This window comes from Dromiciops gliroides, chromosome 3, assembly GCF_019393635.1.
Source record: "Dromiciops gliroides isolate mDroGli1 chromosome 3, mDroGli1.pri, whole genome shotgun sequence".
Taxonomy (NCBI): Eukaryota; Metazoa; Chordata; class Mammalia; order Microbiotheria; family Microbiotheriidae; genus Dromiciops; species Dromiciops gliroides.
In genome coordinates this window covers 71824862-71848147 of record NC_057863.1, presented here as the reverse complement: position 1 = coordinate 71848147, position 23286 = coordinate 71824862, and the positions used below count along the sequence as shown (strand labels likewise).

The 23286-nt window shown below is 39.9% G+C and overlaps 1 protein-coding gene across 1 annotated transcript in view; it reads right to left on the bottom strand.

The window, feature by feature from the left end:
* The window catches only part of MARCHF4 (membrane associated ring-CH-type finger 4), a 131901-nt gene extending 108824 nt beyond the window's left edge, over positions 1 to 23077 (bottom strand). The window contains exon 1 of the mRNA XM_043996317.1: positions 22335 to 23077. Coding sequence (XP_043852252.1) covers positions 22335 to 22850 — 516 coding nt within the window. The 5' untranslated portion in view covers positions 22851 to 23077. The remainder of the gene's footprint in view (positions 1 to 22334) is intronic.
* Between the last annotated feature and the right edge of the window lie 209 nt (positions 23078 to 23286).

The following is a 23286-nucleotide window of genomic DNA, read 5'->3' as shown; positions in this document are numbered from 1 at the left end:
CCTCACCAAAAAAAAAAAAAAAATTAACCATACTGGAAACACATCAGCAACTGTTCTACAACTTGTAATGTTAAAAAGCTTCCTGGGACAGACACTTAGAAGGGAAGTGACTTGCCCAGGACCACTGAGGCCAATACTGGATATGTCAAAGGCAGGACTTTAATGATTTCACCACTACTGCAGTGGCTTCTCTGTTGACATTTCCATAGTACTTTAACATTTTCAAAGCACTTTGCATAATCTCATTTGATCTTCACCACAACCCAGGGAAACAGGTACAATAGGTATGATGATGGTGGTGGAGGTGGTAATTTCCATTTAAAAAATAGACATCATCAGGTAAAATGACTTGCTGAAGCTCACACTAGACCATAACACTACCTACTCCAATTCTATTCACCAAACATTTATCAGACCCCTATTGTGTTCAAAGTATTGGATACAAAAGAGAAGAACGACATAGTCTCTGCTCTCTAGAGGCTTATGATCCAATCAAGAAAATATAACAGTTCCACAAATAAGGATGATATTATAGGGGAAGCTAGATGGCACAGTGGATAGAGCACCAGCCCTGGAGTCAAGAGGACCTGAGTTCAAATCCGGGCTCAGACACTTGACACTTACTATCTGTGTGACCCTGGGCAAGTCACTTAACCCCAATTGCCTTACAAAAAAAAATAAGGATGATATTTCCAGAATGCAAAAGGGGCAAATTATATTAAGTTGGTGCCAGAGTTGGTATGAGAACCTAGATATACTTCCTGATTCATTCCAGGGCTCTTTCTACCTTTTCTGCATGAGGGAAGGCATTAGGATTAGGCTACTTTTTCCTTGAAGGTATCAAGATTTTTCTTGAGATGTGTTTGGTTGAGGAAAATAAGAGTTTAGACAGCTGACTTTCCTTCTTCATCACCTGAGTACAAAGCAGCCATGAAGAGTTGAAAGGTCTCTCAGATGTTTAGCTGGTAGATTGCAACAAAAGCTTCTTTCAACTGCAACAACTCCATAGGTTCTCAATGCTCATCCTTAGTAAATGTCCTTCTCTTTCTTTCTTCTTTCTTTCTTTCTTTTGTGTGTGTGAGGCAATTGGGGTTAAATGACTTGCTCAGGGTCACACAGCTAGTAAGTGTCAAGTGTCTGAGGCCGGATTTGAACTCAGGTCCTCCTGAATCCAGGGCCAGTGCTCTAGCCACTGTGCCACCTAGCCGTCCCTACTGTCCTTCTCTTTCTATGGCTAAACAAATCTTTTGTTAACCAACAAGGGTCCCATTTTGTTCCAATACTAAATCTAAAATACCAAGGAACTGGCATGAGTCAGGCCCAGCCCAGAACAACAAGACAGTGCACTACTCCCTCTTGCAGTCCAAGACAACCAGCAGATTCATTATTCTGTTCATATTTCTAATGTCAAAGATAATTATCTATTTAAATGGAAGGGGTTTTTTTTAATGTAGTTTAGTGCCTCTGGTGTTCATTAGTAATTAAGAATGCATTTGAATTTCCAGAAGTATGAGAGGCCACATACTAGAGTGGAAAAGATCACTGGTTTTGAAGTCAGAAGAAATGCAAGAAAATTCTGCCTCTGGCATTTATTACATGTGAGATCTGGGGCAAGTTGCTTCAATTCCCTGGGCCTCAGTTTCCTCATCTCGTTAATGAGGGGGTTGGACCAGATGGTCTCTCAGATACCTACCAACTCTAAACCTATGATCCTCTGTCCCTAAGTACATTTGGATTTCATGTGCCTTACACTTCATTCCAGGGATCCAGGGTCAGCTAAGACCTTGATGAGCTCAGACCAGGGGGTATAAAGATCTCCGTGAACTCATACCATGAGACAATCAAGGCATGGTACATGATTAAAATAATAAGTAAGAGTGGTACAAAACAAATCATAACTTATGAGTTTGCTAACTGGTTTCCATTATGGCGTAAGCTACACAGTCGTATCCCAGTGCCTCACTGTGGTGTGGAGATGAATAGGATCTCAAAGGTTGTATCATCAGAGTGTAATGTCTAGCACTCCTACCATGGAAAGAAGACCACAAGTACAGAACTGACAAGAAATCATGCTTGCTTCCTGGAGGCCAGACAAGTACAGAAAGACTCATCACCAGTAGGTCGACCACTTGGTGATGAGTTTTTCATGGCAAAAATTCTCCATGTCAATTCACAAAACAAATAAAAAAATTAAATGGTTGGGGCAGGTAGGTGGCACAGTGGATAAAGCACAGGCTCTGGATTCAGGAGGACCTGAGTTCAAATCCAGCCTCACACTTGACCCTTACTAGCTGTGTGACCCTGGGAAAGTCACTTAACTCTCACTGCCCTGCAAAAAGAAAAAAGAAAAAGGAAAAAAATTGAATGGTCTTTCATCCTATGTGCCTCTCTTCCAATTCTGCTCAGAGACATAACAAAATTCCCCAACTAAAACCCCAATTCAACTAAAGAATGCAATTTTCTCTTCCAATACTATAAAGTATACAGTGTTATAGAAATAAAAAGAAAAGTAACAGCAGTACAGTGATAGAAAAGGTAACAGAGGGCTAAAAATGAAGGACAGTTTTTAGACTATGTACAAAAATTAATTTAGTTGTTGGTATGTTGTCTAGTGTTGGGTGATCAATGACTCTATTACTGGAAAAAAACTGCTTCAGGTTTTTTGTTTCATAGTTTCAAAACTATGTTTCATACCTATTTTGATATACTCGTGATTTAGCTCTACACGAAACCAGAAGACAAAAGGAAATTGCAGCTAAAAGGATGGATCATAGGTTTTCTTGCAGAATTAAAGAACTCTATTAGAGGAACATCCAAAAATAACTATACAAGCATCATTTCAATGGAATTGGTCATCTTGTATTCCAGTGCTAACGACAAGCATTTTCAAAAAGACTACCATGAAGATAATAGCTCTTGCAGATAAGAAATGGGAGAGGAAGTTTGTGAGGAAATTATTAAGATGCTTTAAATAAAATCACCTGATAAAAGGTTGGAAAAATCAGTGTTAGAGGGGATGGGGAAGATGAGACTTGAATTGGGCCAAACATTCTAGAGAGCAATTTGAAATAATATGAAGAATACCTAAAATATCCATGTTGTTTGCCCCAGATATTCCACTATTAGGCATATATCAAGGAATTCAAGAATAAAAAAAGAAGGTCCCATATATACTAAAATATTCACAGCAGCACTTTTTTGTAATAGCAAAGAAATGGAAACAAAATCATGCCCATTGATTGGGAAATGGTGGCACATAAATGTAATGGGGTGGTACTGTGCTATAAGAATTGATTAATATGATAACTATGATCAAGTGAAATTACATATGTAATATGCTTTGCAAATTTTAAAGCACTATATAAATGCTTGCTATTTATTATTAATAATACAGAGAAGTATGAGGAAAATGATATGAACTGATGCAAAGCTACAACGAGAATCTAGGTACAAATTAAATAAACGGAATTAGCAAAACAATATACACAGCAGGGACAACAATGGAAATGAAAAGAACAAAACATTTGAAATTGAATGCTAACAACCAAAATTGGATCCAAAGTAGAAAGACAAGAAGTCACTTCTCTCCTTCTTTGTAAAACTAGGAGACTATATAGAACAATACATGTAATGTTAGACTTTTTTTGATATATTGGTTAGTTTTGATGATTTTTGTCTTTTTTTATTCTTTGTGATCAGGAATTGCTACTGAGAGGGAGAGGAGAGAAGGATACATTATGAAATGTTAAGTAATATAAAAAGGATTTAATAAGATTTATTCATAAATAATTAAATCAATATATTTTATTATTCAGTGATTAAAATGCAAATGTGGAAATAAGGGGGGATGGTGAAAGAAAATGTTGGAAAACATGGTTTAGGATTAAAGAATGAGAGAAACTAAAGTCTTGTAGACCATATAGAATCTTCATAACTATATAAGATGAATTCTTTCAAGAAGAGAAATGTGATGTGCTGGATATGGCAAACACTGAATAGTATCAGGAAAAAAGAAAATTGATTAATGCTAGTAGACAAGAATGGATACAAATGTGGAAGTCATTTATGAATTATTTGTTTAATATTGTCAGTCATTTGACTTGTTATAGCAAAGCTGAAAATCAATGCCATATTAGAAGATTAGTAATGAGAAGAAATTATGGCATGCAATTAAAGTAACCATTTGGTGAGGACCAAATGAGATGATGTTTGTAAAAAACTTAACACAATGCCTGGCATTATATGCTATATAAATGCTAGTTGTTGTTGCTATTATTGTTAGAATATAAATTAATTTGTAAAAGTGAGGTTGGTGACTTTGCACAGCCCTTCCTAACTTTAATCCAATTCATTGCAAATCATGTCATCTGTTATGGTCTTCTTCAAGAATGAAGGACAAGGGCAGCTAGCCTGCACAGTGGATAAAGCACCAGCCCTGAATTCAGGAGGACCCGAGTTCAAATCCGGACTCAGACACTTGACACTTACTAGCTGTGCGACCCTGGGCAAGTTACTTAACCCTCACTGCCCCGCACAAAAAAAAAAGAATGAAGGACAAACGACAACAACAAAATAAAATTAGGGATAAGGAATGCAGCACAACTTCAGAAATTAGTGAAAGGCAGGAGAGAGAATAGCAAATTTATAGAAAACTTAGTGAGAGACTCAATTTATTTAGCCAGATCATATCAAAAAGCATTTAAGGATGAAACTAGAAGAACCACAAATAAATGAAAAATGGAAAGGATCTTTGAATATTTCCATAAGAATTTTCCCCCATAAATAACAGTAGAGCCACACATATTCCAGTTCCTGATCTGTTTCATGAGGAAATATATGTATCACCAACTACACATGGAGAGAGAAGAGGACATGCTGGAAGTGTTGTTGTTTGTTCTTCATTCTCAAAGAGGACCATGACATCTGGGTGATGTCATGACTTGCAGTGAATTGCATTTAAGTGAGGGAGTGCTGTGCAGTCACCAGCCTCACTCTTTCCTCCAGAGCCATCTGGTTTCAGTGGCAAAATATACATCGGAATACCTGGGGATGGTCCTGAGTGTTTAAGGCAATTGGGGTTAAATGATTTGCCCACATGCAATGATCCAATATAACTCTGAAGGACTTATGAAAATTTTGGTCCATCTACAGAGAAAGAACTGATGGTATCTGAAAACACTGAAGCATAATTTTTGACAGTTCCTTAATCTGAAGTTTTGTTTTTAATCTGTTTTCTCTCACAATATAGCTAATGTGGAGATGTTTTCCATAAATACTCATATATAACTTATATTGAATTTCTTGAGGGTGGGAGGTAGGAAGGGAGGGAGGAAGAGAAGTTGGAACACAAAGTTTTTTTTAAATGATGTCAAAATTTGTTTTTATATGTAATTTGGAAAATAAAATTCTAAACAGAGCAAAAAAAGAAAAAAGAAAAAATGATTTGCCCACAGTCACACAGCTAGTAAGTGTCTGAGGTGAGATTTGAACTAAGCTTCTCCCAACTTCAGGGCCAGTGTTCTATCCACTGTGCCACCTAGTTGGAAGTGACACAACTTGATAGCATTAAAAGAATACATTTCAAGATATTTGAAAGAGAATATTAAATATTTGGAAAAATCATAGCACTTATAGAACAAACCTGATAAAGAATATCAATAAGCTTACTTTTTAATATCCATAAAATATGAGAATATTATGCATACATGTACATATAAATAATGGATGTCCTTTAGATGTGTATATATACACATATATGCATACACACATGCTATTCATATATATTTTTGTTGTTTCTCTGTCATGGTCAACTCTTTATGACCCCATTTGGGATTTTCTTGGCAAAGATACTAGAGTGGTTTGCCATTTCCTTCTCCAGCTTATTTTACAGATAAGGAAACTGAGGCAAACAGGGTTAAGTGACTTGCCCAGAGTCAAACAGATAGTAAGTATCTGAGGACAGATTAGAACTAACAAAGATGAATCTTCCTGATTTCTGGCACAGGACTCTATCCACTGAACCACCTGCCTATCCTATGCACACATACACACACACACACACACGTTATCCTTGATTAAGGTTTGAAAAGTAAACAGGAAAGCTGTATAAACATTATTCTACAGTTATCCAGTCAGTCAACCAGAGTAGATCACGTCTTTACAGTTGTACAATTGAGCAAAAGGTATAGAGAAAACAGGATTCCACCAAGCTTAGTGTTTGTAGACTTTAAAAAGACTCAATAGAACCAACTACCAATAGAAAGCCTTTCCTCCAACAGTTTGTTTTCCATCCTTGAACCAAAATCATATAAAACTCTTCCAAAAATGTAACAATAAAAACAATTTTGATGACTCTGATTAATGAAGCAAAACCAATGCAGGGAAATGTCTGGTTGCCAACAGTGTCTGCCATTGCCATGAAAGATGCCAAGCACAGAGTCCAAACTGAAGAGGGAATCCCTTTATATGGTGAGGTCCTACAGATGCTCCTGTTTGTGGCTGACATTTTAAACAATATTCTTCTGGCAAAACTGTATGGCTTCAAGTCACAGAATACTCAACATTCTCTGAAGAACTAAATGTGTCATCCTAAAGACAATGAAGAGGGCCATTATGGTCATTAGTAAGCTGCAACAAATTGGCGTCAAAGAATTGCCCAGGAAAAGTGTCATCTTAGAGATGAATGACAGAAAAGGTTGATGAATCAGTCATGGGGTGAGATTGATGAATAATCAATAAAAAGTCCGTGTTCTCCACTGGTATCCATGCCATGTGAATAATTCTAAAAGAAGTCCCCTGCCACATTTGAGTCGAACATCCTATTAAAGACTTATAGGAGAATGAGGTCAAGAATCACATGATATAAGATGGCATTCATGGTTTGTGATATGTGCCACTGGAGAAATTGTGATCTCACATTGATGAGATCACAGATTGATCCAAATAATAAGGAAGACAATTAATCATAAGTCATATCAAGCAATATGGCAAAGTGGGAAAAGGATTGGATTTGTAGTCAGGAAAGACCTGGATTCCAAACCCCACCCCTATATCTACTGACTGGGTGACTACCCACTTTCTCTCTCTGAGTTTCAGTTCCTTAACCAATAAAATGGAGAAAATTGTAATATAGTTCCTCAAGGCTTCCATAGAAACTAAAGAAGATAATGTTTGTAAAGCATTTTATAAACAATTTTCCAAATAAATGTCAGCTATTATGATTTCAGTAGAATGTAAGCCTATTGAGGGCAGAAGTACTTTCATTTCTTTCTGTGGACCCAGGCCTAAAGACAAACATGAAATCTTTCAAAAAGCTTGTGATAATGAACTAAAGAAAATATGTGAAGGAAATAGCTAGGTTTTTGCAAATTATTTTTCACAGCAGACCACATCTTCAGGGCCACATAACTGACTAAAAGATATAGAAAATAAAAGACTTCATTCTATTTATTGTTTATTAATGACAGAGCAAAACATAGCCTGAAAGACCTTCCAACAATCTCATGTAAGTTTCTTTGATAGATACAACCATAGACTTGACTTTATTTAAAGACCTTCTGTTTATCAATATCAAATGAGGTATAAGACATAAAGACATATTTGCCAATGTCATGAGCAGGGACCAAATAGAAGAGGGATTCCCTAATGATGATGAGGTTTTCTAAACATTCCTGTTTATGGATTGAATGGTGCTGATTGCATCAAACTCCAGAATACTATAGAGGCTTCTCTCTGAGATCCAGGAGAACTCTCAAGAGGCTGACATAACAATCCACATAGAAAAAAACCAGAAGGATAAAGAATTCCCATTGTTAATATTATAAGATGCTGCTGGATAGGATAGATGGCCAATTTAGTTAGCCCATCAGTTCATATATCTTGGACAGGACCTGTAGAGGGACAATGAGCTGGCTGGATCAAATTTGGGAAATTGATCTTAAGCTGTTCCCTGGCACAAAAGGCCATCTTTTATATATTAACATTCCTCCAGTGATGTTATATGAATGAAAGGGTAAATAATGGAAATAGAAGATGGATTCATAATTCCATTGGTATAGTGAATTCTTGAATGAGGAGACTCCCTCCACCAATGAATCTTCTCTGAAACTTAGAGTCTCTGCCTTTGGCATAGAGTAACTGTGACTTGTCCAGTGTCATACCACCAGTATGTGTCAGAGACAGGACTTTAAGTCTTTGTTGCTCCAAGACCAGCTCTCTATCCACTATGCTTTGGCTTCCTGTATTCCCATTTTATACATTGAGAAAGAGAGTTTTGTTCAGGGAAGTTGTGACTCCCCCAAAATCACAAAGCTTTTAAGTATCCCACAAACTCAGGTTTTCTTATTACAAGATCAATATGCTGTTTTCACTCTTCCATGCTCCTTTTCCTATTAAGAATTCTCACACATTTTCTCTAGCTCCCCATATCTGCCATTAATGAAAATCCAAAGGCATTGAGCAACTAATATTATGTCTCTTCTTGCTAATTTAGCAGCAGCAATCATCATCATCATCAAAATTTACTCAGACTGTGTGATAGAAATGCACTGCAGTAGCCTCTCTCTTCTATTTCCCATCCCAACACCAGCAAGCACTGATATAGGTTATACATTACAATCATGTTAAACATATTTTCACATTAATTATGTTGTAAGAGAAGGATCAGAACAAAAGGGAAAACCCACAAGAAAGAAGAAACAAACAAACGTGAAAATTATATGATTCTATCAGCATTCATATTCCATAGTTCTTTTTCTGGATATGGAGAGCATTTTCCATCATGAGTCTTTTGGAATTGTCTTGGATCAGTCTATTGCTGAAAAGAGCTAAATCTATCACAGTTGATCATCAAACAATGTTGCTGTTACTGTGTACAAGTTTTCCTGGTTGTACTCACTTCACTCAGCATCAGTTCATGTGAATCCAGGTTTTTCTGAAATTTTCCTTCTCATCATTTCTTATAGCACAGTAATATTCCATTACATGGCGGGGGGGGGGCTGCTAGGTGGTGCAGTGGATAAAATACTGGCCCTGGATTCAGGAGGACCTGAGTTCAAATCCGACCCCAGACACTTGATACTTACTAGCTGTGTGATCCTGGGCAAGTCACTTAACCCTCATTGCCCATCCCCCCCCAAAGTCATTGTGCATTGTACAATAATATTCCATTACATTCATATACTACAACTTGTATAGCCATTTCCCAATTAATGGTCATCACCTCAACTTCCAATTCCTTGCTACCACAAAAAAGAGCAGCTATAAATTTTGTTGTATATGTGGGTTCTTTCCTTTCCCCCTTTTCATGATATCTTTGGGATATATACCTAATAGTGGTATTACTGAATCAAAGGGTATGCATAGTTTTATAGCCTTTTGGGCATAGTTGCAAATTGCTCTCCAGAATGATTGGATCAGTTCACAACTCCACCAACAATGCATTAGTATTCCAATTTTCCCACATCTTCTCCAACATTTATGATTTTCCTTTTTTTTTTTTGTCGGGCCAATGGGGGTTAAGTGACTTGCCCAGGGTCACACAGCTAGTAAGTGTCAAGTGTCTGAGGCCGGATTTGAACTCTGGTACTCCTGAATCCAAGGCCGGTGCTTTATCCACTGCGCCACCTAGCTGCCCAATTTTCCTTTTTTAATGTCTTATTAGCCCATCTAATAGGTGTGAGGAGGTACCTCAGAGTAATTTTAATTTGCATTTACCTAATCAATAGTGATTGAGAATTTTTTTCATATGACTATAAATAGCTTTAATTTCTTCATCTGAAAACTGCCTATTCATATCCTTTGACCATTTTTCAATTAGGGAATGACTTGTGGAATTATTTTTTCTAGTCACAGACAGCTCTCACCCTGGAAACTACTAAACCAATACAACTTTTAAGTCAGAGTTTCAGAGCCATAACTAGGGAGGGGCAACTGAATGTTTGCCCAGTACACCATTTTCCAGAGGGACATGCTTCTTCTTTTGCCATCTCCATCTTGCAAAGCATGACTATTCCTGGTTTCTCACTCAGCCCCAAGATAGCCCATCGCCAGAGCCCTATTCACTGTGGCATACATTTCCACTTCTTGGTTACTAGAGTTCTGCTGGCTAAACCCAAGGACTGTCCTGAATGACAGTGTCTTTGATTTTGGGGTCCTTGTTCCATCAGTTAGATATCCTCTTATAGCTCCGTGTCCATGTGTCCATTTTGGACTGTAAGTCCTTGAGATTTTCCTGACTCTGCTTTCTCAATATTCCTGTCCAGCTTCTGCCACATACTCCTACATGTTTAATAAAGAGCCCTTTGATTGATGATCATGATGACTACTGAGGAGGAGGAACATATTTCAAATGGAGAGATGAGCAAAGAGCCCAATGATGAGAGGCTAGAGGTACATCTGAGACTCAGAATGCAGAGAAGAAGCATGCCAGGTGAACAGAAGCAGTTAATGGGAGGATGAGCCCATAATTGTGTGGACTCAAAAATGGCCATGTACTTTGCCTTGATACTTCAATGAACCCATGAGTTCCTCCATGTGCATATCCCTTCTACTGAAGCATCCTTACCTTATCATGCTATGCAATTCTTGTCTATGAACTATCATAAATCCTCCACTAAAAATCTTCCTACTCTTCCTCCAAGTCTTTTAATATTCTGTGGGTCTTGTATGTTTTATTTAGACAAAATATAGTGCTTGTATCTTGGAGTCCTGAAACACCAGTAAGGTAAACTGAGGAGGAGAGGAAGGGAGACTGATGATGGGAGTATGAGGAAAAGGAAACAGCAGCTGAAGGTTTGAAGGGCTCCCAGTCAAGAAATGGGGGATCTGAATTGCATCTAATATTAGAACTCTGGAATTCTATTAAGTCCTTAGAGTATCTGGTAGAGACGGGTGTCAGCTAAGAACAGATCTTTCCTCTCTTTTAACCAAATGCCTACAAAAAGTTGTTTACATTCATTGATTCCACTTTCTCACCTACTTTCTTATAATTTGGCTTTTGACCGCACCACTCAACAGAAACTGCTCTTTCCAGGATTACTGATGATCTTATTGCTTCTTGACTGCTGTGCAGCTTTGGATACTACTGAACTTCCCTTTCCTACTGCATATTCTTTCTTCCCTCAACTTTCATGATACTACTCCCTCCTACATCTCCTCTTAACTCTTTGACCGCTAGCTTCTCAGTCCCTTTTGCTGGATTATAATCCATCTCTTGCTCCCTAGGCAAGATTGTCCCCCAAAGCTCTGTATTGAGTTCTATTTTTTTCTTTCTAGAATCTCACTGATCATCACCCATGGATTCAATTATCATCTCTATGGTTCCCAAATCTTCATGAACAATTCTAATTTCTCTCTTGAGTTCTAGTCATGCATCATCAATGAACTTCCAGGCATAACCACCTGTATGTCCCACAGGAATCTTAAATTTAACACATCTAAAACTCAATGAATTCTCTTCCTCCCTCTCATTCCCAAGCCTACCATCTAATTCCTTTCTTTTATGAGCACTACCATTCTTCCAGTCAACCAAATTCAGAACTCTCAAAGTTGTCCTCAACTCTGATCTCATTCTTCTCTGTCCCTTCCACTTGTAAATCTGCAATCTTATGAAGTTCTTGAATGCAAACTTTTTTCTCTCCTCACTCATACAGCAACATTCCAGTTCAGGACTTCATCTCCTTTCACTTGGGCTTTGCAATAACCCCCTAACCAGTCTCCTTGCTTGTGGTCTCTCCCCCTTTATAATCCAAATCTCACTTTATCAAAATTATCTTTCTAAAGCATAGTATTGACCTTGCCCCTCCCTTCTTGAGGCTCAAAAAGCTTCAATGGTTCCTTGTTACCTATAGATAAAATACAGATTTGGCAGTTAAACCTGTTGATGGTTTGGCTTCAACCTATGTTTTAAATATATTTTCTATTAATCTTCTCATAACTCTTATGTTCCAGGCAAACCAGACTTTGCTATTCTTTCACCTCAGCATTTCCTCTCTCAAATCCATGATTTTTGCTCAGCCCTGGAATGTAGCCCCTTTCCATCTAAACCTCTTAGAATCCTTACTTTCCTTCAAGACTCATCTCAGTAGTCATCTCCTATGAAAGACTTTCCTTTTCTCTCTTAATTAGTATTTTTTTCCTCTTCAAATTACTTTGTATTAACATAGCTGTATAAATGTTGTAATTTCCTTTCCTCCCACCCCACTTTGCACAGCCCTGCCTCACAAATCCAATTCACTTACAAGTCAAGACATCACCCTGATGATTTCATTGGCCCTCTTCCAGAAGGAAGGATGAACAACAAATAAAACCTCCAATAGAATGTAAGCTCCCTGAGGGCAGGACTGTTTCTCTTTCCATTGATATATCCATAGTTGGGATTTAGCACAATGTCTTGAACCTAGTAGACACTTCACAAATGTTTGTTGAATTGAACTGAATTCTTTTTCTATTTGTGCCCAGCTTTACACACCTTTCCCATCTAGCTAGTAGCTCTATACTCTTCACATAAAACAGATTGTTAACATGTACTTTCCATATTTTCAAATAGGACCACATATTTGAGCTATTAAAACATACTGCACTAAGACTTTTGAAACACCTTCTACATATACACAATGACCAACCAGGAACTATGGAACAAGAAATCAAGCATGATTACCCAGGCTTCTTCATTATGATGTGAATAGGTCCATTCATAGCAAAATGGACACAAACTGGGATAAATGACCATAATTAATCTCAGGATGAGATATCATTAATCATTACAGAATAAGGAATTCATGGAGTTGGAATGGCCCCTGGAGATAGTTTCATCTATACTTCCCTTATTCTTAAATATAAAATGTGACTATATTTTAATGAAATCAGTTTTCACCTAAGAGCTGTGGATTTAATCTCATTGCTTGATTTTTTTTTTTGCGCTAGGCAATTGGGGTTAAGTGACTTGCCCAGGGTCACACAGCTAGTAAGTGTTAAGTGTCTGGGGCCAGATTTGTACCCAGGTCCTCCTGAATCCAGGGCCAGAGCTCTATCCACTGCACCACCTAGCTGCCCCAATCTCATTGCTTTATTATCATGTGTCATTTGTCTGTTCTATATATATATGTATATATATATATATGCATTTGTCTGTTCTACATATATGAAAAAAGAGGGATGAAACTATTGTTTTGAGTTGTACTGGGCACCTGGAGAGATTGGGGAGGGGGGAATCATCACCATTTACAAATATTTATTGAATGCTTCTTCTATGCTGGGCCATTAGAATGCTCTCTAAAGGTTCTTCAGAAGGAACCTCATATGAATGACAAAATGAGATTCAAACTATGTCTCCAATAGAAAAGAATCCTGCCCTAGAATCACAAGCCTTTCATAGATTCATAGAATATCAGAGCAGGGAGGGATCTTATTGAAATCATGTAAGTCAACCTCTTGATTTTACAAGTGGGGAAAGTGAGACCTAGTAAGATTTCAATCTTATTTTCAATCGAACTTTCCCAATGTTCCAACCTCCTAATCATGTTAATGGAGAAGATGAGTCCTAGAAAGAGGAAGTGATTGCCCAGGGTCATATCTCATGTTAGTAGTAGAATATGTTCATTTATATTCAGAAACTTTTCATAATTCTTCTTTTCCATCACCTCCTGAAGGAAGGAGGGGTGTAAAAGAATGAAATTTTAGGACATTCAACTTAGAAGGGGCCTTTGAAGTTATCTAGTCAAATCCCCTAATTTTACAAATGGGGAAACTGAGGCTCAGAGAAGAGAAATGGATTACTCAGGGTCCTGTAGCTAGAGCCAGGAATGGGAAGAAAAATCTCTTGACTTTCTTGTGATCTATTCACTATGCCATAGTGCCTCTATTTAGTTCTGGGGAAATAATCTTTCCTCAGTTTTTCTTTTCAGATAGTGCTTTTCTCGACAGTTTCCCTCCATGAGATCACCAAAATTGTACTACATTTACTTTTGAATATTCAGTCATCAGCCAGCCTACCCCAATGTACACACCCTTCTTTTTTTTCCTCTTAAGATAGCTATAGATTTTATATGCATACACAATACAGTGTCTATATTATAGATGGGGGTGGTATAGCTATGGCTATAAGAGTATGTGCTTGCCAGCATCTTTTTTTTTTCTTTCTGGGCTCACTTCCAACTTGGCCTCCTTCCTCTCATATGTGAAACTGCTCTGTCATTCCTATACTCATCAGAGTATCTTTCCCTTGCCTCTGCCCACCCACCCCCACTACTCTTCCCCATTTGTGGTTCTTTATTGTACTAGTTAAGAAAGACAACAGGAAAGAAAAACAACAAAGACAGTAAGGAAGACCTAAGGGAGGTGGGAAAGAAGGGAAAGAAGAAAGGAAGGAAGGAAGGAAGGAAGGAAGGAAGGAAGGAAGGAAGGAAGGAAGGAAGGAAGGAAGGAAGGAAGGAAATTACAAAAAAGAGAGAATATTAATGCCAAATTGTCATCTTTCTCTCCCAATTTTCCAGGTATTCTTTTAGCAAACATCCTCACCAGGCTTAAATTAAAAGACCATGTATCTGCTTCCTCCTCATCCTAAAACATACTTTATTTAATACCTAAGTGGATATAGGTCTGTACTAGTGGGGAGAGAGAGGGGGGTGGTAAACAGGTATACCCTAGTCCTAGATAGATAATAGATATCCATTTCCCCTTCTGGATTTCTGGACTTTTTCATTTTGAATCAGCTGCTTTCTTTACCTGAAACCTCTCTTCTGCCATTTTGGTTTCCTTCTTTCTTGGAGAGTTTTTTCTAGGAGCTCCATTTTGAGGATAGGTCCAAGAGGCCCATGCCTCATTCCCTTCCAACTGCTTCTGACTTTTCAGACTTCCCTACAGTCCCCCCCCCCAAGAATACTTTCTCTTTTCTACCCCTCTTCAGTTCCCTTACATTAAAATGCAAGCTACTTGAAGGCAGGGATTAGTTTTTTGTTTGTATTTGAGTACTCAGTGTTTAGCATTCTGCCTAGGACATAGCAAGTGATCTTGCTGTCTATCTGACTGCCCTGGATGGGCTTACCATCTAAGACATAAAACTAACATAGACCAACAATGAAGAAAATAATCTAATGAATTTACAAATAGAAGTTGACTTCAGTCGATCATACTCCATGATAATAAAGACATCAGGGTACCAGAATGTCGCCCACCCTGTTCATCACAGGTTTTCTTGTTGCTGTTTGTCTGTCATTCTTGAAGAAGACCATGACATCAGGGTGATGTCATGACTTGCAGTGAATTGGATTTTAAGTGAGGGAGGGCTGTAGTCAAGGAGGGCAAAGTCACCAACCTCATTCTTTCATCCAGAGCCATCTGGGTCCAGTGGCAAGATATACATCAGGACAACTGGAGATGGCTCTGGATGTTTAAGGCTATTGGGATTAAGTGACTTGCCCAGGGTCACACAGCTAGGAAGTGTCTGAGGTGAGATTTGAACCCAGGTTCTCTCAACTTGAAAACCACTGCTCTATCCATTGGGCCACCTAGCTGCCCCCCCCATAGGCTTTCTATGCATTCTCTACCCTTCACTATATATGTGGGGAATCCATGGTTTAGAGAATGTTTTAAAATGGAATTTTATTCCATTTACCTAGTCTACTAGGAAAGAATAACTACATTTATGAATAAATTTCTTGTGGAATAAGTTTCTGTAATTTTTGTGCTTTAACAGAATGGGATAGGTTTTGGTAGCTTTGAAATGGAACCTTGGAAACAGAAAGATGAATATACTACACTTACTCTGTCATTTGGGTGTGACTTTGACTCCCCTATTTTTCCTGAAGTAGATATTCATTCTCCCAGGGTCAAGACAATATTTCATCCCCATTGGCTATGACATACTTTCCATCCAAACAGCTTTCCATCCTAATCCTAGAATCTATGTTAGAGGTAGTTGTATGCACTCTGTAGTTTCTTGCCTATGTGAATGAGTTCTGTGTACAAAGTTTTTGTAAAGTTGAATTTCCATATACCATGCATGTATTATGGTGTCTATGAATACAGTGATAGTAAGTATGGCCTTTATGTAGCATGTCTGTGTATGTAGTATCTCCATAGATATCTATCCTGTGGTCAGGGAACGTGCCCTAGATTCCTTAAGTTCTAGAATTAGCAGAACCTACCAAGAGTCATTCAATTTCATCTTGATTTTAAATCTCTCTGGACTTGTTCTCTTGTGTTTGTAAACACTTTTAGCCACCCTACCCCATTTCCTCAGGATCCTTCCAGCCATGGCCAATTGTTGTTATCCATATTACCAGGCTCAGAGAATACAAATAACTCTATGTAGAAAACACAGTTGAATTCTCTGTTTAGAAAATGTCTTAGAAAAACCAATCAGAGAGGGAATACAAGAGGCATGGCTTGTTTTTAATTCTTACTGACCACTACTAATATCTATTACACCCATGGCTTGTGATCAAAAAAGTTCATGGACATGATTTTATCTTCCTCCCTACATCTCCCCTTCTTCCCTACTTTCCATCCTGTTGCTCGAGGCTGGTCCACAATTCTGCTCACCCATTTTTTTTTTGGCAGGGCAATGAAGGTTAAGTGACTTGCCCAGAGTCACACAGCTAGTATATGTCAAGTGTCTGAGGCTAGATTTGAACTCAGGTCCTCCTGAATCCAGGGTCAGTGCTTTCTCCACTGCGCCACCTAGCTGCACCTCTGTTCATCCATTTTTAAAGGTCCCTGGGGTAGAGGTGGGTGAATTCCCACAGGTATCCTTGATATGTATTTCTAGTTCCTTAGACTCCTTCCACCTTCCAAGGGCTTAATATAATACCTTTTGCTGCTATCAAATCCCCTTTCTTCTCATTTGGCCTCCATTGATGACAGAGGAATCTGTTACCTTGACTAAATGGAAAACAGGTGGATTAAGTAAACTTTCTCATCACCCCACTGTACTGAAGTGAAAGTAAGTCAGAGGAGTTTTTCTTATGTCTATAGTTAATATGTCCCAGCTCTGATCATTGTGACACTGGACAGTTCAATTCAACAAACATTTATTAATCTCCCACTATGCGCAAGGCATTGTGCCAGGTGTCGGAGAGATAGTGACAAAACTGAAGCAGTCGCATAATCTGAGCTTCAGTTTACTCATGTAAAATAGGGCCAATAATTCTTGTACCCCACTCTCTGAAAAGGTGAACCCTACAGTTTTCAAGACTTTAAAATTTGTAAACCCTAAAGCAGTACCAATGTGATACAGCAGAAGGAGGATTGGCATCAGAAGACTTGGATCCAAATTTCAGCTATGCTAATTACTGCCAGTGATGAGTCAATTCATATCTCAGTTCCTCGGTTTTCTCCCCTCTAGAGTGGAAACTTTGCTCAGCTGAGCACCAGAGATGGGCACTTAATAAAGGCTTTTTGATAATGAAGATAAAGGACAAACACTTTTGCCTGGAGCACTGTGGGTGCTCAAGAAGTAATCAACAGCCACAAACAGACAGCCTCTACAGTGGTTTTCCTGACAAACTAGAAGCAAGGACAGTCTCTTTAGTTTCAATAAACTAGAAAGGAGGGCCCCTCTCCTCTGAGCTAATCAATGGTATGTGACTAAGGTAATGGGAACATGTGAGTCTTTTTGTGCATGAAGGGTGGATAGTTTCTACTATCTTCAATCCTTGATACATCTTCAGTTCCAAGAAAGTGTGTGTGTGTGTGTGTGTGTGTGTGTTTGTGTGTGTGTGTGTGAGAGAGACAGAGAGAGAGAGAGAGAGAGAGAGAGAGAGAGAGAGAGAGAGAGAGAGAGAGAGACTTGAGAAGAGCTTTTTATCCAGCCTTCTCAGATGGGACAGAGCCTAATCTCAAAGTATCACTTATCTCATAATAATTCTTCCTTTGCTCATTCTGCCTAATATGCTCTCCACTTATGTCTGTGTTTGTGCGCAGTGATGTGGAGAGCACTGTTTGTATGAAGGTGGAGCTATTGTGATCACTACAATTTGGTCCAATTTTCAAAATTTAGACTGGAAGCCCTTAGAAGCCAGGGACCCCATTTCTTGCCTTGTAATCCCCACCAGCACCCAAAGTAGTGTTGTATACAAAGAAGGTTATTAAGTACATGTACGGTAGAGAAAAGATGTCAAACATATGGTCCACTCCAAAATACTGTTTAAACCAGATTAAAGTATAATTGAGAAATATTCAACAAAATAAATAAAACTACAACAAAACATAGACAATATTACATTTTCCAGCTAAGTTAATGTGTACCTACACGGATCTTTATGTACCAGATTAGTGATCTTTGTTTCTATTTTAAGCTTGACACCAGTGTAGTAGAGGATGAATAGGAAACCAAGATGCTCAGCCTCTAAGAATGTCTCTTGTCTTCTAGGGCTGAGAGTGACCAACAGGTAGAACCTCCATAGCGGCACATTCCTGTTTCATCCTATGGAAAAACTTCCTAACAGAGCTGTCCCAAAGTAGATGGAACTGCCTTAGGAGGTAGTGGGCTCCCCACCAGTGGAGACATTCAAGAGGAGGCTAAATGAACCACTCATCAGAGATGCTGCAAAGGGAATTCTGATCCAGGTATACAGTAGACTAGCCAATTTTCAAGTTCTTTTCTCACTCTGAGATTCCGTGATTTTGACTACTAGACACATACTGAAACAGCTAAGATGAAAGGATACCGTGCTGTCTATTTCTGTTGTTCAGTTTTTCCTTCATAAAATTGGGGTTAATTTACCCCCCCCACTCCTGTTGTCCCTTGTCCCAAACCTCTCCCTCTCTTATACAGATACTGCAGCTGAGGGAAGATGAAAACTGGGAAAGGTAGCTTAGAAGTTTAAGGAACGGATTATTGGTATAATTACTACTTCAAGCTGACCCCATTATAACATGGTCTATAACACACCCCTTAAACATAACAAGCAAATTCAGTGACATCCTGGTAATATGTACAATTCATTGGGGCAACAGCGATGTACGCCACCCCCACCAGTGTCAAAGGAGGTTCCCCTGTGTTAGAGTGGTGACAAGGAGACTAGATTTGAAATCAGGGTGCCCAGGTCCCGAATTCCACCCCAATGCAAGTTGTGCGGCCATGGACAAATCAGTCCATCTGGTTGAGCCTCAGTTTCTTCATCTGCAAAATGAGATTAATAATACTCACACTATCTTCCTAGAATAATAGGATTTAGAGATGGAAGCAACCTTAGGAATCATCTGATTTAATCCTTTCATTTTACAGACAGGAAAAATAAGGTCAGAGAGGGTAGGTAATAACAATAACAACAACAACAGATAGTGATTACTAACATTTATATAGTATTTACTATGTGCTAAGTGCTTTACAATTATTATCTTTGTATTGTAAAAGATTTGTTCAAGGTACCACAGATAATAGTTGTCACAACCTGGATTCCAACATAGGTCTCTGATTTCAAGATCATTGTTTTTACCACTCCATCACAGTTACCTCACTGGCTTTCATGAGGAAAGTGCTTTGAAAAGCTGAAAGAGACAAAGCAAATCTGAGTTGTTGGTTCCATTGCTTGAACTTTGATATCACTTTAAAATAGTGACATACAGAAAGAGGAAGTCTCTGGTTTCAGGAAGGCCTTGTAGTGGATTGAATCAATGAGGACTATATTCGATTTCTCCTGGAGCCTCCCAACAAATACTTGGCAGAAGGAAGGAGAAGGAAGCATCTGCTCACATCAGTGAGAGTAAAAGTGAGGTCTAAAAAAGTGAGATGCCTTACTAAAGGAACATAAAGAAGCAAAGGTGATGGTAAGGCCTAGAATCCATATCTTAAATTCAGATCTTGCTGCTTTCTGTGGCAGACACAAGCACCTGTTCTAGCAGGATCAAGATACCTCAAAGGAGATGGGCTGGCCTATGCCACTAGATCCCAAGAGGGCCAAATGAGTGCCTCAGGAGCATGCCAGAGAACTCCTCAAAGGCTGAATGTCTTTCCCATTACAGAAGAGAAGACCTTGGCTGGAGGGTTCATGATCCTGGTACTAGGCCCCACTGAAACTAATCAGCATAAAGTCCTCACTCACTGTGGCCTTTCCCTGCTGTACATTCAGGAATCAGGGAAAATGGTAGAGTAGAAGTAGAGAACTGGGTGGGATTCCTAATTCTTCCTTTGTTGAAGGGTAGTGTGAATAATAGAGAAAGAGCTGGCCTTGGGAAACAGAAAAGACCTGGGCCCAGGTTCTGCCTCTGCCTCACACACTGGCTATGTGACCCTGGCCAAGGCACTTAATTTCTTAGTGCTTTGGACACCTGTCTAATACTGTAAGTGTAGAGAGTGTGCTAGCCTGCATTGGTAGCAGAGGCTTCATCATCTGAGAGTTCCCTATATCAATTAAATCAGAGATCTAGTCTCTCTCTTCCCTTTGCTAGATGGGAATACTTCTGTTCAAAGCTGAAATGCTTTCATATGGGGCTGCAAGGGCAATCTGGAGTGGTCAAGACCTCAGTGTCTCAAAGTAATTTCATTTTATTGCAATCTAGCTAAAATATAGCAGTGGCCACCACCTCCCAGACTTATTTTCTGATGTACCATCCCCAATTCCCCGCACCCATCCCTACATCCTCGTACTAACACTGGATCATAAAGTATTCTGCAACAAGTTGCCGAGAGTACAAAGTCAGCACCCATCTCAAAGTCAGGAAGGGATCAAGCAGCTGAGGGGTATCTTGCCTGCATTATTATCTTCTTTTGCTCATCAAACTTCACAAATCCTGCCTCTACCACAACCTAAGAAACTTGTTGGGGCTCATCACTCTGTCCCAGCCCTCTTAAGCACCACTAAAGCTTCTGCCAACTCCGCCTTCCCTTCCTTACATTCCTTCAGGTTTTCTACCCAAACAACCTTTTTAGCTTATCTGTCATACAGATGTGATCTCCATTCCCTGGAAGGCATAATGTGAATTTGCAATTTAATGCCCAAAGCAGCATGGACATGAGACTGAGGAATAGCAGGAAGGGTGTTTATGGGACTGTTCCAGTGGCCAGGAAGTCCAAATTGGTGATTTTTCAGACTCCAAAAAAACTCTCTCTAGCCTTATTTTGTTTTGACCAGTTTCTTTCTTTTCATCATTCCCAGCTCATCCCTTTCCTTATAGGGATTGATCCAGGTCTCTACTGGAATCTTTCATCTGAGAGTTCCCTTGGCAAGAATTGGTACCACTCAGGACTTTGAGGAAACATATGGCTCCTTCCCAGATGTGCCAGATGTGCCAGATGTGCCAGATGTGCCAAAAGACAAGAGTAGGTTCAGGATTTTAGAAAGGTAGTGGGTCTAGAAGGAGTGGACCAGAGTGGCAGGACAGAGGAGCAAAGAAGCAGCAACTGTGGTCAGATCCCATCAGTGAGGATATGTATTTCTATTGCCAAAGGACCTCATTGAATGGTCCTCAGAATTCTTTCTACTCAAGCCTCAACTCCCATTGGTCTCCTAATATAGGCTGTTCAAAAGCTATTTCTGAACCCGTCAGTTTTAGGTTCTTTGGAAAGGAGGAGACTTGCCAAACCATCCCTTCCCCATATCCCTCCATCCCATCTTTCTACCAAGAAAAACTTAAATCTCAGTCTGCAGTCACTGACAAGGGAAGGGATGGATGGATACTAAGGTTTGTTTGAGCAAACTGTCTGATCCTTTGTATCCTTAACGTGGGTGTGAGAAGATGGTGCTCTGAAGGATGTTTTGGGATGTTCCCAATATAAAAAGCACAGAACCTATTGAGGAAAATCCGAGGGGTCTTGGAGAACTTGTGGAGGCAGAAGAAGTTAACTGTGAGGTTGGTTTTAAGATATGAGAGTGTCCCCTGGAAAGAGTCGGATACCCAAAAGGACTCCTGAAAATATATCATTGCTACTAAGCTTCCTTAACCCTAATGTCGCCTGGACCCCTTATGCTTGAGTTTGAGGATAATGAGGAAGCCTCCTGAGTGGGGCTGGGATTATATCATTGGAAAGGGAAACGTGCCAACTAAAATATGTCAGTAAAACCAAAGAAATCTCTTCCAGAGTCATTTCTCGCCATTCCTTTTCCTCCAATACTGGTAAAATACCAGTAGGATAAGATTCTAGTAAGATACTACTAGAGACACAAAGGATTCCATCCCTTGGCCACATGGCAAATCTAAAGAGAAGAACCAACCATTGATGAGTCCTTAAAACTCATAACATATCTTTTAGGGTTTTGAAGGAAAAAAAATCTGATACTGGCTTCTTCAGGGCCTAAGTTAGGTTCCATCTAAAATATGTAGGTTAGTAGCTATGCATCTTCAAGGCTCAGAGGATGCCAAGGGGTGAGGTAAGAAGAAGAAAAAGGACTCACCTGTTCAGGGCCCTGGAAGCAGATCCTGCAGAGGGGGGTTCTCATGCCACTGTCCAGGCTGCTGCCAAGTGAATAGCGGTCCTCAGCCTTCCCCTTACAGAAGTCATCTGAGGAGGTGCTGCTGAGCAGGGAGGCAGGTGGTTCCACAACCTGGCCACCCCAGTCGTCCTCTGCAGAGGAAGGTGGCAAGGGTGGTGGAGGTGGCAGAGGAGGGATCTCCCCACTGGCCCCCTCTCGAGGACCCCTCCAGCCTACCCATCCACCAGCACCCAGGGCCGGGAGGGTATTGTTGTTGGCTGCCAAGCCAGGGGGCTGAGGGTCACCGTGCATGGGCAGCGGGGCCGGCGGTGGGCGCCGAAGCAAGAAGACCTTCAGGTCATTGAAGAGCATGCGACATCGGCACTTGAGGAGACCCTGGTGGCGAAACATCTGGGGAGCCTGGTAACACCCTCCACAGCAGTACCAGCAGCAGCAGCACCACCACCACCAGAAGAACCCACTCAGGGGCATTAGCATGTGCCTATGGTAGAGAGAGGGCCGAGCTCCCGACTGGAGTCTTTGGGGACAGGGGGACTGGATGGAGGTGGGGGGGACCACAGTGTATTTGTGCTATGGGGTTGAGGGGGAGTTTACTTTGTCACTCCCCTCTCTTAAATTTCCTCCAAATCACAAAATGCTAAATGCCCCTGAGGGGTGAACTTCCTATGATCTGTTGTCACTAAACCCTCCCCCCACCCCCCACCCCCCCCAAAAGAAAAAAAAATTGTCTTTATCTTCTTTCTTCCCTCAAACCCAGGGCTTGGTTTGGACAAGGATGTCTCCTCTCTGTCTTTGAACTGGGGCTGAGTGGGTAGGGTAGGGCAACTGAGGGACTGTGGAGTGAAGATGAGAAGGCTGAACCTTTAGACCAAAGCTTTTTAGTTGGGAATTCCTTTGGAATGGGAGGTAGGGT